Below are 19,316 nucleotides of genomic sequence, written 5' to 3' on the forward strand. Positions count from 1 at the left end.
TTTACGCGCCCCCTGGGGCGAGCCGGCGCTAAAATCAGCGCGGGGCGAGCGGGTTCCTAGCCGCTCGCCCCAGAGTCGCCCCAGACGCGTTTTTTTTTATTTAAAAAATCTGAATTCGGAAAAGTTGGGCCACATTCGGCAAAGTTTGGCTTAATTCGGCTAAACTTGACATTCATATTAAACATGTTCAGCGTTACATAAATTACTAAAAAAAGACATCCACGGGCTGAAGAAGTTGCTGAGTGCGGCGAAGTCGCCGACGTCGCCGCCGTCCTCGTCGTCGTCGGCGGCCTTCTCCTTCTTGATGGCACGGCCGCCCCTGCTGCTGGACCCCTGCCCGGCGTCTCCAAGGCGGACCGGTGGTGGCGGCGCGTCGTCATCGTCGCTGTCGTCGAGGACGACGACGCCTCCCTCGTCCCGGCCACGGCGCCGGGCTTCGAAGCGCTCGAAGGCGAGGATCTGGCGCTGCAGCTCCGTCTACGCCCAGTCGTTGCGCGCCCACTTGAGGGCCGCCGCGTCGTCGAGCTCCTCCTCCTTGACGCCGCCAGCGAACCCGGGCTCCGTCTTCACGACGGGGAGCCCCGGCTCCCGCTTGACAGCGGCAAGCCCCGGCTCCATCTTTGGCTTGACGAAGCGCGGAGGAGCCGAGGAGGAGGCGCTCCGGCCGCCCTCGTTAATGACGATGCCGGCGCCGCAGGTGCGCCGACCGAGCGGCGTCTCCGCGGCGGGCTCGGCCTTGACGCCGAAGAGCGCCGGCGAGCCGGAAGAGTGGGAGGAGGAGGAGCCGAATCTCCTCGGCACCCACGGCCCGGCACTCCGGCGGCGGCGGCGGGGGGGGCGGGGGGACGGCCACCGTGGTAGGGTATGCCAGCGGCGGGTCATTGCCGCCCTCGAGGTACTCCAGCACCCCGTGCAGTGTGCGGCCGGGGACGCCCCACCAGACGTGGCAGCCGTCGCTATTCTTGATGCCGCCCACCACCGGCGCCCCTTTCGTGGACGCCAGCCGATACGCCTGCCGCCGCTGGAAGTAGTCCGCCCACGCCGCGTGGTTTTCGGCGGCGTACTGGGGGAGGGCGCGCTGCTCCTCCGTCAGGGACGACCGCACGCGGTCGACCTCGGGCACCGGGGGTTGGGGACGCCGCCGTTGCTGAGCCTCCACCCCATCGGCCCGCGCGCGCATGTCTGGCGGTGCCGGGATGTTGGCCTCGAACAGGAGCCACGCCTCCGACGCCTGGAGCGAGCGGCGGCCGAAGCCGTTGGCTGCCGCGGCGTCGCCGGGGAAGCGTTCGGCCATCGCTCGAGAGGGAAGGGAAGGGGAGGATGGGGAGATAGCAGAGCTCGGCGGCGCAGACGGGAGAGAGCAGAGCTCGGCGGCGGCTGGTTTGGGCTCGGGCTGGTGTGGCCAGTGGTGAGGGGGAGCGGCGGGTTTCATAGCCCGCGCCGTGTGCACACATGGCGGGGGGGAGGCGTCGCCGCGCCGCCCGTGACGCGCCACCCGTGAGGAATCAATGGCAAGGCTGCCGCATTGATTCCCCGCGGGAAACCGAGGTGCTCTAGGGGAAGACGAGGCGTTGTCTCGCTGACGCGGCTGGGCCGCGGCTCTTTCGCGCCAAAACCGCTCGCCCCGGCGCCCCCAGCGCGCCGGGTTCAGCCTGGGTCCGCCGGCGCCAGTTTCGGTCCAAACCGACAAAAAACAGGCTTCTGAAGACGTGAATGGGCCGATTTTTTAGCGTCGTCGCCGCAAAAACACTTGGGAAAGGCATGTTGGGGACGCGGCTGAAGATGCTCTTACACTGGTCTCATCGTCAATCCGCCGCGCGCCGGCAACTCCATCTCTTAAGGCAAACCCAAATCGACTACCCGCCAGGCCGCACGATGGGCCAAATTCAAAGCCGCCCACACAGAACATCATGTTCACGGGAAGCACCAGCCGAAATGTAGGCCCACATACAAATCGTGAACACCAGAGGACGGCACCGGTGTATTTTCTCGTAAATAGCGATCGTATATAGTAGCTCAAAAGTCAAACGTCACGGATCTCGATGTTAAAAGGCTCGACGCAGATTTCCGCCTCCAAAACGCCTCTCTCCAAACACGTTCACTATACCATAAAAAAAAACACGTTCACTATAAAAAAAAACGTGTGCGCTTTGGCCACCTTTGATGAAAGTTGAAGGAGAGGCTTACCGCAGATTTCGTGCCAAAACACCCCAGCAGCTCCGTTGCTTTTCCGCCACCGCACTCTCTTGGGCGCTCCAAAATTAGATCGTCATCGTTTGCAAGAAACCCCCAAAGCTTGGGACTAGAAAAAGAAGAAAACATCTTTTTCATGCCGACGAGGAGCAAAATCTGCTTGACGATGGATCGACCCAGGAGTTGTGCCTCGACGGATTAGACAAAGCAAGTAAAAGATCCAAGATTCCATGGCGACGGAGCCACAAAAAGATTCTTCATACAAATGTAGGGATGGATTTGGTTGATTGGTTCTACTTACTTTGTTTTCTCACATGCCATGGATTTGATCTATGGATGGATCGGCAGCGGCGGGGGCGTCCATGTCCCGTAAGAACGGCTGCGGTGGAGGCGAGAAGTCATCGCGAGAGAGCGGCCACGATCTGGTCTCCCCGCGAAGCGTCCTCGAGGGATGCACGACGTCGAGCGACGTTGACGCCGCCGCAATGACAGACGAGACCAGCTGCACGATGGGGTCGTCGTCGACGAAGATGGGCGTTGTGGCCGCGTACTCGGAGCCGTCCACGCCCGCGCCGCCGCGAAACGACGGGCCTCCGGCCACGTGGAAGGGCGTCATGGAGGCGTGGAGGTCAAGGACCAAACGCCGCCTCTCCAGCGGCATCCCGTCAACCATGTCGTCGAAGCTCCGGAGCTTGAGCATCCGCAGCAGCAGCAAGTGGCAGTGGCCGTCGGCGGGGCAGGTGAACGTGGAACAGCACGACCTGTGCGCGCTGAGGCTATCCTTCCGGACTTTCTCGCTGTCGGAGCTGAGGAAGGCCACCCGCAACTTCAGCAAGGAGAACGTGGTGGGCAGGGGTGGGCACGCCAAGGTCTATCGCGGCCTCCTGCCTGACGGGCAGCTGGTGGCCGTGAAGAAGCTGTCGGCGACGGAGAATGGCCGCATGGAGAGCTTCCTGTCGGAGCTGGGGCACGCGGTGAATGTGCGCCACCCGAATGTGGCGAGGCTGGTGGGCGTGGGCCTGGAGGGCGGCGAGCACCTGGTGTTCCCCTTCTCCCGCCTGGGATGCCTCTCCCGCAGGCTCCACGGAGGGTCCGGCGAGGAGGGGACCATGCCGTGGGAGGCGAGGTACAAGGTGGCCCTGGGCGCGGCCAGCGGGCTGGAGTACCTCCACGAGCGGTGCGCCAGGAGAATCGTGCATCGCGACGTCAAGCCCGCCAACATCCTGCTCAAAGACGACTACGAGCCACAGGTAACCAAAATTGGATCGGTTCTGGTATTTCTCGGGTACCTGGAAATTTCTCTAGCGTGAGTCACCTTCTTCATTCTGGCATCGAAACCTCGTCAGAGAAGAGAGCCCCACTATCTGAATTCATTGCCCTATTATCTATCCTAGGGCGGGAGAGGGGGGTGCAGGGGATCGCCGGAAGTTTTCCTGGTGCGGAGGGGCTTAGAGGGATGGTCAGGGTGGGGTAGGACGAGGGCATCGTGAGGAGGAAGACGGTGAACAGTTTCTGGTTCTATTCTGGGCGGTTGGATGATGATCTGACGGTTTATATTAGATGTGACTGATGCACTAGTTTTTTTTCAGTTAACTGACAAATAGAGGCTCCCAAATTGGAAGCAGTGCGTGATATGGAGTATGTGAATTTTTTTTGAGAATTTTATCATTCAAATCATGAATCAGTACAAAATAGTTGACTTTTACAAGCACACTGAAACGCAAATACAAAAGACCATGAACACCTAGAGTACCCTAAGATAACCATAACACAAGAAGATCTCCAGAGCCCTGTGTCATCATCCCTGAATCTTGAGAGAAGACCCCTGCAGCAGAAGGATCTGCAACCAGTCGCAAGCAGGTCATCATCTTCGACCTCGGTACATTGCCGCCACGCTGCTTCCTCCTTTCTTGACACCAGCGCTGAGAGGGCATGGACATCAATCCAACACACCTGCAACAGCCGTCGCCATCTTTGGCTTTGAGTACCGCGAAAAGTGTCCCTTCCGGAAGGAAGAGAACTCGAGTCATCCGACCGGTCCAGCACCGCGGCCGGGCCATCCGCCCGGGCAAAGCAGGATCTCCCACCAGTATCAGCGCAGAGGAAGGAGAAGAACAATAGCAACAAATCATACCAACAAGGAAGAAGAAGGATCTTCGTCTCCCTGCATCCATCGCCCATCTGAGGACACAAACGGCCAGTGCCGATGGACCTCCGCCACCATAGCCCGCGACCTCGACGAGATCCGGGGATCCTCAACCCTGCTGGCTCCTAGACGAAGGCAAAAACCTCGCCTGACCGCGAACGGAGCCCGGCGAAATTTATTCCGACGCGACACCATCGCAACGGCCTCGGCAGCGTCTCCCTCAACCCTAACCCTACCACACACCGACCTAGCGAACAAACCCGAGGTTCCCCCTCCCTCCCGCCGCCGGAGCGGCCGACGGAGAAAGAGGGAACCGGCGGCGTCACCGGCGGCACGCAGGGAACTCTCGTCGCCTCCCTAGATCCTACTTTTCTTTCTGAGCAAATCCTTGGAGTATGTGATCTTGTGTGTGTTAATTTGGTTGTTGTTCCCGTTCGTGCTTCAGATATGTGACTTTGGGCTAGCAAAGTGGCTGCCGGCCAAGCTGACGCACTACCAAGTGACTACCTTCGAAGGCACATTTGGGTCCGTCGGTCTGTTTATCTGTCTCATTACAATCACGCCAATTTTAATCATCGTCGATAAATTGACCGGTTTGGGATCGAGTTTAAGTAACACGAATGAATGAAATCATGTGTACAGGTACGTGCCGCCCGAGTACACGACGCACGGGATCTTCAACGAGAAGACGGACGTGTTCGCCTTCGGCGTCGTGCTGCTCGAGCTCCTCACCGGCCGGCGAGCCATCGACGGCAAAAACCACAGCCTCATTGCATGGGTCCGCTTGTTTAAGCGTTCAAAGCAACATGGACGTAACATCCAACAGCTTTCATCACCTTTGATGAATCTCATTTTTTGTAGGTACGATCGTTCCTGAGCAGCAAGGACGAGGTCTTGAAGATGGTCGATCCCGCTCTAGGAGGACGATACGACGTGGAGCAGCTCCGCCGCGTCATGCACGCAGCCCAACTCTGCATACACACCTCGCCGGCCCAAAGGCCACGGATGAGCCAGGTATCTGTTATTCTGGCCCTCCTTTCTTTCTGATTTATAAGCTCCAACGCCGAGCCCCAAACCTCCCGCAATCGTTTGGACCGTGTTGTTCGGAACGCGGAAACCATCCAATGCGGTCCTGTATTGGTTCGTGGACCGGTCCGGACGCGATTTCTTTCTCAAACCGGAGACAAACATGAAGGGCTTTGCAGGAGTTCGGACACGCAAATCATCGCTCTCCGCCCCTGGCCCACCCAAAAGAAAGGTGGAGCCTGCGCTTTTGTAGCATCCCGCAATGCTTCTGCGCCCAAATCACCCACTCTCTTCTTCCATTCCCCGCCACTCTCCGCCCAATTCCCGCTCATTTCTCCTACCCTCTCCTTTCTTTCGCCGCCGACACATGGAACTGCCGGAGAACCTGTCGGAGATGGAGCTCACAGAGGTGCCGGAGGATCCGAGAATCACTCTCGCCTGGAAGATCAGCTCGGAGACACGGCAAGATTGCGCGTCAAAGCGAAGGCCGCAAAGGAGAAGTTCAAGGAGTGGTTGGCCTGGTGGTGGCGATGGGCGTGGAGGTCATGGCGGACGAGGCGTCGGCTCGGCCGTGGCGAAAATGTTGACCTTGAATATCGACTCTTTGGATGCCGACGCGAGAATTATCGTGCAATCCGTCCGTTACTAGATGTTGGAACGGCAAAAAGATGAGTTGACGGCGGCGGAAGATGAGAGGCGGATGCGGATACGGAGGTTGCCTACGCGGCGGTGACGACACCTCCGTGATCGGGGAACAACTTGCTAGGATTGCCAGTCTGGCAGGGCAAAAATGCACAGACTGTTGGACTGATGTTCATTTTGATTCTGGTATGTAAAAACTAAGCATATTTGGCTCTTTTTTGTTGTGATCGGGGATGCGATCCGGTGTGGGTGTGATCCGGCGCGTTGTGTGGATCAGCGTACCTTTAAATTTGATTTACTGGCGGACATATACATGCTACTATTGGATGCCATTCTTCCGCATCTGTGTCCGTGGACTGATCCCCTGTCCACGGACAGATGCTGGAGGACATTTGTGGGTTGCCTTTGAAAATGCCCTATGGTCCACATATCTCATTCGACTAATGGACAGTATAACACTTTATATAATATGATTAATCTTAATATTAAAAATGCGATATGGATTCGGAGGGAGTACATCAAGTAAATTGGGGCCATTTATTTATGTGATTCAGTGACCCAGATGTCATAATACTAGAACAGAATCCGAGTAATATATTAAGACATAAAAGCATCTCTAACCGATCCTTATAATTAAGAGGAAACAGTTCCTTATCTTTAACTCCTTATAATTCTACTTCTCCAGATTTAACAAATTTCTCAAATTTAACTCAAATGAATTGAGCTCACATGGAAATCCCTCTTCATCTTTTTCCTCCTTTTTCTTCTTCCTTTTGGCGCGCCCAGCTGGAGTTGTTCATCTACGACAACAAAGAGTGAGGTAGCTAGGCGGCGTATAGATGCGCACCCATGCCGTATACAAGGACAAGGATGTTGAAGAAGATGACCGCGTGGGCGAGGATGGCAATAGCGCTGATGGCCATGTTGCCGAGCTCCACCACTCGGGCCCTCGTCAGTGGTTGTGCACGCGCACACTGCAGCAACACACACATGCATACACGCAGCAGCAGACACCTATGCCACGTACCATGCCCGCACCGGTTTGCATCACTCGAGTCTGGCTCAGAAAAAACAGCTGATTCGGGAGTTCCTCCTCAACTTGACCTCGGAGTACTTTAAACATCGTGCAAACCAAGATTTTGGTGCAGCCTAACCTACTTTGTTTTTTATAAACATCTGTAATTTTATTCATACTCATAATAATTACATGCACACTGATTTAGATCTAAAATTCAAAAAAAAAAGTAACTCCTATAACTAAGAATTCCAATGAAATCTTTTCAAAACGCTTTTTTCATGATATTAATCTCTGCTATAAGAAATACTCTAAAGATTCCGGTGCAGCCCAACCTACTAAACTCCTGATCTGTGCACCGCACCGGCTTAGTTGGGTCTCCTGCATGCTACCAAACTTGTCCTGGATGTGTTCCGCTGGAAGACACACACCCATACATGAGCTTGGTTGATCGATGTTCGGCTGCACAAGCATGCACCTACGCACAAGGGAAAAGTCACGCATGCGAGACATTGGATTGATGAGGAACTAACTTGTGGAGGTGCTCATGTACACGGCCGTAGAGACGAGGCCGTCACGAGTTGTGAGATTGATGGCAACGGCGTTGGTGTTGGGTGCCCGTCCTTGGGCTCGACGGAGGCGAGGGTGTGCGGCATGTTAGCAATTACACCCGGGCTCTGTAACAACCCAATACCCTAATAGCACTACGGATGCACAGCCAAAAAAAGAAGAAGTTAAAAAAATAGTCCCGCTACAGTGATCTAGCCCTTGAAGCAGCAGTACAAACATCACCAAAACAACTCCTGAGTTCAAATTCTCCAAAAGCGACACCTCCAAGAAAAAAAACAATGCACAAGCGCCATCTTCGTCCGATCATAAATCCTAGGTTTTCACCCTGAAGAAAGTCCACGCTCTCAAAACAATACCTTCAAAAAGTCAAATGCCAGAACAATCAATTAAGGCCAGAACTTGGATTTTCACCCTGAAAGGTAAGACCTTGAATTTCTCGTGTGTTGTCGCCCTACTTGCATGTCGCTGCTACGAGTCCCGAAACACCAAGCAAATTTCTCATCACCGCAAAGGCTCATACCACCATTGCTAGTCCTCGGATCACAGCTTCCATGACATTCTCTGCCTCTGACTTCACCATTGAACGAAAAAGACATATCCCACGAGATGTTTAGTGAGACTTATCTGAAGAATCTGAAACTTGCCCTTAGACATACGACCCTCCGGGGTAGGAAGACCCAAGTATTTTCCTCGAATAACAAACTGGTAACATTCAAAGTGGTTGGGACTTCTTCTTGTATAGCAATATGACAAGCACCACCAAAGAACATAGAGCATTTATTGTAATTGAGACTCTGACCTGTAGTTGAGCCATATAAATCCAGTGCCGCTTTCACACTTTCTGGCCTGTGCTCTAGAGGCCTCAAACAACAACATAGTATCATCAGCGAACAAAAAATGGGATATGCATGGCTCCCTCCTGCAAATCCTAACTGGAATATCACCAGTATGCACTTTACTTCTCAAGATAGTTGACAGTCCATCCGCCACAAACGAAAACATGAATGGTGAAAGTGGATCACCTTGCTGAAGCCCTCGTGATGGTGCAAATGAATCCAAGGGAGTTTCATTTAGTTTAAAAGAATACCTCACCAATGTGATACATTGTCGAGAGAACCCCAACTATTGCATCACCTGCTCCAAGAAAACCCAATCCATCCTATCAAATGATTTAGAAAGATCAAGCTTATAAGTGTAGAAGCTCCTTGCGGGGTCCATCTCCTGCTTAATATAGTGGAGGCACTCAAAAGCAACTAATGCATCCTACTGGAAATAAAAGCACTCTGCTCCACTGAAATTAAGTCATCGAGAAGCAGCCGCAGATGGTTCACCAGGCACTTTAAAATAACCATATAAATCGCATTACAGAGACTAATAGGCTTGCAATCACACAACTTTGTAGACTTGGCAATTTTTGGAATAACAATGAAATTAGAGTTAACTCCCTCTGGCATAACACTCGTACGAAAGAAGTCTTTGACCGTGGCTATCACGCTATCTTTTAAAGTACTCCTATTCCGCTGAAAAAACCGAGCAGGTAAACCATCCGGCCCTGGTGCCTCCAAGGGGCCAATTTGAAACATAGCGCCCGATATCTCCTTATCTGTGAAAGGAGCGCAAAGCTTGATATTGTCCTGTGTTGTGACCAGGGACTCAAGAAGATCAATCATAGGAGACGCATCAAGCAATGTATCTGCAAAAAAATATCATGAAAATACTCGTTTGCAAGTTTCCCCATGGTAGCAAAATCTAAATGCACTACACCAATGTTATCTGTCAATTCCTGGATCTTATTATTCCTAGATCTCCAAACAGCCTAGCTCTCCAAAAACCCTTTGATTAACTTAATACCACACGTCATATTGTGTAGTGCCATGTACCACAAAAAATCCCAAAAAGTTACCATTACCAACAAACACTTTTTCCCCTCAAAAAATTGTTGATTGCTATATATTGATGATATACAACATGTATTAGGTTGGTCAAATTATCAATCTACAACACACACAATGTTGGGGAACGTAGCAGAAATTCAAAATTTTCTACGCATCACCAAGATCAATCTATGGAGTAATCTAGCAACAAGGGGAAGGGGAGTGCATCTACATACCATTGTAGATCGCGATGCGGAAGCGTTGCAAGAACGCGGATGAGGGAGTCGTACTCGTAGCGATTCAGATCGCGGTTGATTCCGATCTAAGCGCCGAACCACGGCGCCTCCGCGTTCAACACACGTGCAGCCCAGTGACGTCTCCCACGCCTTGATCCAGCAAGGAGAGAGGGAGAGGTTGGGGAAGACTCCGTCCAGCAGCAGCACGACGGCGTGGTGGTGGTGGAGGAGCGTGGCAATCCTGCAGGGCTTCGCCAAGCACCGCGGGAGAGGAGGAGGAAGAGGGGTAGGGCTGCGCCATGAGGACATGTGTTCTCTTCTGTATGGCAGCCCCAAAACCCCAATATATATATAGGGGAGGGGAAGGGCTGCGCCCCCATCTAGGGTTCCCCCCCCCCAAGGGGTGCGGCCAGCCCTAGATGGGGCTTGGGGGCGGCCAAAGGGGGGGAGAGAGGGGGCGCCCCACTAGATGGGCCTTAGGCCCATCTGAGCCTAGGGTTTCCCCCTTTCCCCCCCCCCTCCTGCGCCCTGGGCCTCTTGTGGGGGGGCGCACCAGCCCACCTGGGGCTGGTCCCCTCCCACACTTGGCCCACGCAGCCCTCTGGGGCCGGTGGCCCCACCTGGTGGACCCCCGGGACCCTCCCGGTGGTCTCGGTACATTACCGATAGCACCCGAAACTTTTCCGGTGACCAAAACAGGACTTCCCATATATAAATCTTTACCTCCGGACCATTCCGGAACTCCTCGTGACGTTCGGGATCTCATCCGGGACTCCGAACAACATTCGGTAACCACGTACATACTTTCCCTATAACCCTAGCGTCATCGAACCTTAAGTGTGTAGACCCTACGGGTTCGGGAACCATGCAGACATGACCGAGACGTTCTCCGGCCAATAACTAACAGCGGGATCTGGATACCCATGTTGGCTCCCACATGTTCCACGATGATCTCATCGGATGAACCACGATGTCGGGGATTCAATCAATCCCGTATACAATTCCCTTTGTCTATCGGTATGTTACTTGCCCGAGATTCGATCGTCGGTATCCCGATACCTTGTTCAATCTCGTTACCAGCAAGTCTCTTTACTCGTTCCGTAACTCACATCATCCCGTGGTCAACTCCTTGGTCACATTGTGCACATTATGATGTTGTCCTACCGAGTGGGCCTAGAGATACCTCTCCATTTACACGGAGTGACAAATCCCAGTCTCGATTCGTGCCAACCCAACAGACACTTTCGGAGATACCTGTAGTGCACCTTTATAGCCACCCAGTTACGTTGTGACGTTTGGTACACCCAAAGCATTCCTACAGTATCCGGGAGTTGCACAATCTCATGGTCTAAGGAAACGATACTTGACATTAGAAAAGCTCTGAGCAAACGAACTACACGATCTTATGCTAGGCTTAGGATTGGGTCTTGTCCATCACATCATTCTCCTAATGATGTGATCTCGTTATCAACGACATCCAATGTCCATGGTCAGGAAACCGTAACCATCTATTGATCAACGAGCTAGTCAACTAGAGGCTTACTAGGGACATGGTGTTGTCTATGTATCCACACATGTATCTGAGTTTCCTATCAATACAATTCTAGCATGGATAATAAACGATTATCATGAATAAGGAAATATAATAATAACCTATTTATTATTGCCTCTAGGGCATATTTCCAACAGTCTCCCACTTGCACTAGAGTCAATAATCTAGTCCACATCACCATGTGATTAACACTCATAGGTCACATCACCATGTGACCAACATCCAAAGAGTTTACTAGAGTCAACAATCTAGTTCACATCACTATGTGATTAACACTCAATGAGTTCTGGTTTGATCATGTTATGCTTGTGAGAGAGGTTATTAGTCAACGGGTCTGAACCTTTCAGATCCGTGTGTGCTTTGCGAATATCTATGTCATCTTGTGGATGCTACCACGCGCTACTTGGAGCCATTTCAAATAACTGCTCTACTATACGAATCCGGTTTACTACTCAGAGTCATCCGGATTAGTGTCAAAGTTCGCATCGACGTAACCCTTTACGACGAACTCCTTTTCACCTCCATAATCAAGAAATTCCTTAGTCCACTAGATACTAAGGACTAGTTCGACCGCTGTCATGTGACCCATTCCCGGATCACTATTGTACCCCTTGACCAACTCATGACAAGGCACACTTCATGCGCGGTACACAGCATAGCATACTGTAGAGCCTACGTCTAAAGCATAGGGGACGACCTTCGTCCTTTCTCTCTCTTCTGCTGTGGTCAGGTCTTGAGTCTTACTCAATACTCACACCTTGTAACACAGCCAAGAACTCCTTCTTTGCTGATCTATTTTGAACTCTTTCAAAATCATGTCAAGGTGTGCGTTCTTTGAAAGTATCATCGGGCGTCTTGATCTATCTCTATAGATCTTGATGCCCAATATGTAAGTAGCTTTTATCCAGGTCTTCCTTTGAAAAACTCCTTTCAAACAACCCTCTATGCTTTCCAGAAATTTTACATCATTTCGGATCAACAATATGTCATTCACATATACTTATCAGAAATGTTGTAGCGCTCCCACTCACTTTATTGTAAATACAAGTTTCTAACAAACTTTGTATAAACCCAAAAACTTTGATCACTCCATCAAAGCGTATATTCTGACTCCGAGATGCTTGCTCTAGTCCATGGAAGGATCGCTGGAGCTAGCATACCTTTTAGCATCCTTAGGATCGACAAAACCTTTCTGATTGTATCACATACAACCTTTCCTTACGAAAACTGGTAAGGAAACTTGTTTTGACATCCATCTGCCAGATTTCATAAATGCAGCTAATGCTAACATGATTCCGACGGACTTAAGCATCGCTACGGATGAGAAAATCTCATCGTAGTCAACTCCTTGAACTTGTGAAAAGTCTCTTTGCCACAAGTCGAGCTTCATAGACGGTAACATTACCGTCCATGTCCGTCTTCTTCTTAAAGATCCATTTACCTTAACAGCCTTACGACCATCAAGTAGTTCTCTCAAAGTCTATACTTTGTTTTCATACATGGATCCTCTCGGATTTTATGGCCTCGAGCCATTCGTCGGAATCCGGGCCCACCATCGCTTCTCCATAGCTCGTAGGTTCATCGTTGTCCAACAACATGACTTCCAAGACAGGATTACGCATTACTCTGAAGTAGTACGCATCCTCGTCGTCCTACGAGGTTTGGTAGTGACTTGATCCGAAGTTTCATGATCACTATCATAAGCTTCCACTTCAATTGGTGTAGGTGCCACAGGAACAACTTCCTGTGCCCTGCTACACATTAGTTGAAGTGGCGGTTTAATAACCCTATCAAGTCTCCACCATCCTCCCACTCAATTCTCTCGAGAGAAACTTTTCCTCGAGAAAGGACTTGTTTCTAGAAGCAATTACTTTTGCTTCCAGATCTGAAATAGGAGGTATACCCAACTGTTTTGGGTATTCTATGAAGATGCATTTATCCGCTTTGGGTTTGAGCTTATCAGCCTGAAACTTTTTGACATAAGCAGCCCCAAACTTTTTAAGAAACGACAACTTAGGTTTCTCTAAACGGTGTCGTCTCAACAGAATTGCGTGGTGCCCCTTTTAAAGTGAATGCGGTTATCTCTAATGCCTAACCCATAAACGATAGTGGTAATTCGATAAGAAACATCATGGTATGCACCATATCCAATAGGGTGCAGTTATGATGTTCGGACACACCATCACACTATGGTGTTTCACGCGGTATTAATTGTGAAACACTTTCCACAATGTCTTAATTGTGTGCCAAACTCGTAACTCAGATACTCATCTCTATGATCATATCACAGACATTTTATCCTCTTGTCACGACGATCTTCAACTTCACTCTGAAATTACTTGAACCTTTCAATAATTCAGACTTGTGTTTCATCAAGTAAATACACTCAGCATCTACTCAAATCATCTGTGAAGTAAGAACATAACGATATCCACTGCATGCCTCAGCACTCATTGGACCGCACACATCAAAATGTATTACATCCAACAAGTTGCTCTCTTGTTCCATCTTACTGAAAACGAGGCTTTTCAGTCATTTTGCCCATGTGGTATGATTTGCATGTCTCAAGTGATTCAAAATCAAGTGAGTCCAAACGATCCATCTGCATGGAGTTTCTTCATGCATATATACCAATAGACATGGTTCGCATGTCTCAATCTTTTCAAAAACGACTGAGTCCAAAGATCCATCTACATGGAGTTTTTTCATGCGTTCTATACCAATATGACTCAAATGGCAGTGCCACAAGTATGTGGTACTATCATTACTATTTTATATCTTTTTGGCACGAACATGTGTATCACTGCGATCGAGATTCATTTTAGGTGCAAGACCATTGAAGGTATTATTCAAATAAACAGAGTAACCATTATTCTCCTTAAATGAATAACCGTATTGCGATAAACATAATCCAATCATGTTCAACGCAAACACCAAATCTCGATAGTAGAGGGAGCATGCGATGCTTGATCACATCAACCTTGGAAACACTTCCAACACACATCGTCATCTCACCTTTATCCAGTCTCCATTTATTCCGCAGCTTTTATTTCGAGTTACTAACACTTAGCAACCGAACCGGTATCTAATACCCTGGTGCTGCTAGGAGTACTAGTAAAGTACACATTCATATAATGTATATCCAATATACTTCTGTCGACCTTGCCTGCCTTCTCATCTACCAAGTATCTAGGGTAGTTCCGCTTCAGTGACCGTTCCCCTCATTACAGAAGCACTTAGTCTCGGGTTTGGGTTCAACCTTGGGATTCTTCACTAGAGCAGCAAATGATTTGTTGTTTCATGAAGTATCCCTTTTGCCCTTGCCCTTCTAGAAACTAGTGGTTTTACTAACCATCAACAATTGATGCTCCTTCTTGATTTCTACTTTCGCGGTGTCAAACATCGCGACTTGCTCAAGGATCATCATCTATCCTTGATATTTATAGTTCATCATGAAGCTCTTAATAGCTTGGTGGCAGTGATTATGGAGAACCATCACTATCTCATCTGGAAGATTAACTCCCACTCGATTCAAGTGATTGTAGTACTCAGACAATCTGAGCACATGCTCAACGATTGAGCTTTTCTCCCTTAGTTTGCAGGCTTAAGAAACTTGTCAGAGGTCTCATACCTCTTGACGTGGGCACTAGTCCGAAATCCCAATTTCAGTCTTCGGAACATCTCATATGTTCTGCGACGTTTCAAAAAACATCTCTGGTGCCACAATTCTAAACCGTTAGCATTACGCACTGAACTATCACGTAGTCATCAAAAACGTGTATGTCAGATGTTTCGTAACATCTATAGACGACGCTGAGGTTCAGCACACCGAGCGGTGCATTAAGGACATAAGCCTTCTGTGCAGAAATGAGGACAATCCTTAGTTTACGGACCCAGTCCGCATAATTGCTACTACCAACTTTCAACTAAATTTTCTCTAGGAACATATCTTAACCAGTAGAACTAAAGCGCAAGCTATGATATAATTTGCAAAGACCTTTTGACTATGTTCATGATAATTGAGTTCATCTAATTAATGAACTCCCACTCAGATAGACATCCCTCTAGTCATCTAAGTGATACATGATCCGAGTCAAACTAGGCCGTGTCCGATCATCACGTGAGACGGACTAGTCATCATCGGTGAACATCTCCATGTTGATCGTATCTGCTATACGACTCATGTTCGACCTTTCGGTCTCTTGTGTTCCGAGGCCATGTCTGTACATGCTAGGCTCGTCAAGTCAACCTAAGTGTTCCGCATGTGTTCCGAGGCCATGTCTGTACATGCTAGGCTCGTCAACACCCGTTGTATTGCGAACGTTAGAATCTATCACACCCGATCATCACGTGGTGCTTCGAAACAACGAACCTTCGCAACGGTGCACAGTTAGGGGGAACACGTCTCTTGAAATTTTAGTGAGGGATCATCTTATTTATGCTACCGTCGTTCTAAGCAAATAAGATGTAAACATGATAAACATCACATGCAAATCATAAGGTGACGTGATATGGCCAATATCATCTTGCGCCTTAGATCTCCATCTTCGAGGCGCGGCATGATCACCTTCATCACCGGCATGACACCATGATCTCCATCATCGTGTCTTCATGAAGTTGTCTCGCCAACTATTACTTCTACTACTATGGCTAACGGCTAGCAATAAAGTAAAGTAATTACATGGCGTTTTCATTGACACGCAGGCCATACAATAAATTAAGACAACTCCTATGGCTCCTGCCGGTTGTCATACTCATCGACATGCAAGTCGTGATTCCTATTACAAGAACATGATCAATCTCATACATCACATATATCATTCATCACATCCTTTTGGCCATATCACATCACATAGCATACCCTGCAAAAACAAGTTAGACGTCCTCTAATTGTTGTTGCGTGTTTTACGTGCCTGCTATGGGATTCTAGCAAGAACGTTTCTTACCTACGCAAAAGCCACAACGTGATATGCCAATTTCTATTTACCCTTCATAAGGACCCTTTTCATCGAATCCGATTCGACTAAAGTGGGAGAGACAGACACCAGCTAGCCACCTTATGCAACTAGTGCATGTCAGTCGGTGGAACCTGTCTCACGTAAGAGTACGTGTAAGGTCGGTTCGGGCCGCTTCATCCCACGATGCCGCCGAATCAAGATAAGACTAGTAACGGCAAGTAAATTGACAACATCGACGCCCACAACTACTTTGTGTTCTACTCATGCATAGAAACTACGCATAGACCTAGCTCATGATGCCACTGTTGGGGAACGTAGCAGAAATTCAAAATTTTCTACGCATCACCAAGATCAATCTATGGAGTAATCTAGCAACGAGGGGAAGGGGAGTGCATCTACATACCATTCTAGATCGCGATGCGGAAGCGTTGCAAGAACGCGGATGAGGGAGTCGTACTCGTAGCGATTCAGATCGCGGTTGATTCCGATCTAAGCGCCGAACCACGGCGCCTCCGCGTTCAACACACGTGCAGCCCGGTGACGTCTCCCACGCCTTGATCCAGCAAGGAGAGAGGGAGAGGTTGGGGAAGACTCCGTCCAGCAGCAGCACGACGGCGTGGTGGTGGTGGAGGAGCGTGGCAATCCTGCAGGGCTTCGCCAAGCACCGCGGGAGAGGAGGAGGAAGAGGGGTAGGGCTGCGCCATGAGGACATGTGTTCTCTTCTGTATGGCAGCCCCAAAACCCCAATATATATAGGGGAGGGGAAGGGCTGCGCCCCCATCTAGGGTTCCCCCCCCCCAAGGGGTGCGGCCAGCCCTAGATGGGGCTTGGGGGGGCGGCCAAGGGGGGGAGAGAGGGGGCGCCCCACTAGATGGGCCTTAGGCCCATCTGAGCCTAGGGTTTCCCCCTTTCCCCCCCCCCTCCTGCGCGCTGGGCCTCTTGTGGGGGGGGGCACCAGCCCACCTGGGGCTGGTCCCCTCCCACACTTGGCCCACGCAGCCCTCTGGGGCCGGTGGCCCCACCTGGTGGACCCCCGGGACCCTCCCGGTGGTCCCGGTACATTACCGATAGCACCCGAAACTTTTCCGGTGACCAAAACAGGACTTCCCATATATAAATCTTTACCTCCGGACCATTCCGGAACTCCTCGTGACGTCCGGGATCTCATCCGGGACTCCGAACAACATTCGGTAACCACGTACATACTTTCCCTATAACCCTAGCGTCATCGAACCTTAAGCGTGTAGACCCTACGGGTTCGGGAACCATGCAGACATGACCGAGACGTTCTCCGGTCAATAACCAACAGCGGGATCTGGATACCCATGTTGGCTCCCACATGTTCCACGATGATCTCATCGGATGAACCACGATGTCGGGGATTCAATCAATCCCGTATGCAATTCCCTTTGTCTAACGGTATGTTACTTGCCCGAGATTCGATCGTCGGTATCCCTATACCTTGTTCAATCTCGTTACCGGCAAGTCTCTTTACTCGTTCCGTAACTCACATCATCCCGTGATCAACTCCTTGGTCACATTGTGCACATTATGATGATGTCCTACCGAGTGGGCCCAGAGATACCTCTCCGTTTACACGGAGTGACAAATCCCAGTCTCGATTCGTGCCAACCCAACAGACACTTTCGGAGATACCCGTAGTGCACCTTTATAGCCACCCAGTTACGTTGTGACGTTTGGCACACCCAAAGCATTCCTACGGTATCCGGGAGTTGCACAATCTCATGGTCTAAGGAAATGATACTTGACATTAGAAAAGCTCTGAGCAAACGAACTACACGATCTTGTGCTAGGCTTAGGATTGGGTCTTGTCCATCACATCATTCTCCTAATGATGTGATCCCGTTATCAACGACATCCAATGTCCATGGTCAGGAAACCGTAACCATCTATTGATCAACGAGCTAGTCAACTAGAGGCTTACTAGGGACATGGTGTTGTCTATGTATCCACACATGTATCTGAGTTTCCTATCAATACAATTCTAGCATGGATAATAAACGATTATCATGAACAAGGAAATATAATAATAACCAATTTATTATTGCCTCTAGGGCATATTTCTAACAGTCTCCCACTTGCACTAGAGTCAATAATCTAGTTCACATCACCATGTGATTAACACTCATAGGTCACATCACCATGTGACCAACATCCAAAGAGTTTACTAGAGTCAACAATCTAGTTCACATCACTATGTGATTAACACTCAATGAGTTCTGGTTTGATCATGTTATGCTTGTGAGAGAGGTTATTAGTCAACGGGTCTGAACCTTTCAGATCCGTGTGTGCTTTACGAATATCTATGTCATCTTTGTGGATGCTACCACGCGCTACTTGGAGCCATTTCAAGTAATTGCTCTACTATACGAATCCGGTTTACTACTCAGAGTCATCCGGATTAGTGTCAAAGTTCGCATCGACGTAACCCTTTACGACGAACTCCTTTTCACCTCCATAATCGAGAAAATTCCTTAGTCCACTAGGTACTAAGGATAAGTTCGACCGCTGTCATGTGATCCATTCCCGGATCACTATTGTACCCCTTGACCAACTCATGGCAAGGCACACTTCATGTGCGGTACACAGCATAGCATACTGTAGAGCCTACGTCTAAAGCATAGGGGACGACCTTCGTCCTTTCTCTCTCTTCTGCTGTGGTCAGGTCTTGAGTCTTACTCAATACTCACACCTTGTAACACAGCCAAGAACTCCTTCTTTGCTGATCTATTTTGAACTCTTTCAAAATCATGTCAAGGTGTGCGTTCTTTGAAAGTATCATCGGGCGTCTTGATCTATCTCTATAGATCTTGATGCCCAATATGTAAGTAGCTTTTATCCAGGTCTTCCTTTGAAAAACTCCTTTCAAACAACCCTTTATGCTTTCCAGAAATTTTACATCATTTCGGATCAACAATATGTCATTCACATATACTTATCAGAAATGTTGTAGCGCTCCCACTCACTTTATTGTAAATAAAAGTTTCTAACAAACTTTGTATAAACCCAAAAACTTTGATCACTCCATCAAAGTGTATATTCTGACTCCGAGATGCTTGCTCTAGTCCATGGAAGGATCGCTG

The 19,316-nt window shown here is 49.6% G+C and overlaps 1 protein-coding gene across 1 annotated transcript in view; it reads left to right on the forward strand.

The window, feature by feature from the left end:
- Nucleotides 1–2,288: 2,288 nt before the first annotated feature.
- LOC123168993 (receptor-like cytosolic serine/threonine-protein kinase RBK2) overlaps nt 2,289–19,316 on the forward strand; it is a 32,307-nt gene continuing 15,279 nt past the window's right edge. The window contains exons 1-5 of the mRNA XM_044586853.1: nt 2,289–2,460; nt 2,542–3,443; nt 4,785–4,864; nt 4,982–5,117; nt 5,201–5,353. Of these exons, the coding sequence (XP_044442788.1) occupies nt 2,424–2,460; nt 2,542–3,443; nt 4,785–4,864; nt 4,982–5,117; nt 5,201–5,353 (1,308 nt within the window). The 5' untranslated portion in view covers nt 2,289–2,423. The remainder of the gene's footprint in view (nt 2,461–2,541; nt 3,444–4,784; nt 4,865–4,981; nt 5,118–5,200; nt 5,354–19,316) is intronic.

This window comes from Triticum aestivum, chromosome 7D, assembly GCF_018294505.1.
Source record: "Triticum aestivum cultivar Chinese Spring chromosome 7D, IWGSC CS RefSeq v2.1, whole genome shotgun sequence".
In the NCBI taxonomy this organism is placed as follows: domain Eukaryota; kingdom Viridiplantae; phylum Streptophyta; class Magnoliopsida; order Poales; family Poaceae; genus Triticum; species Triticum aestivum.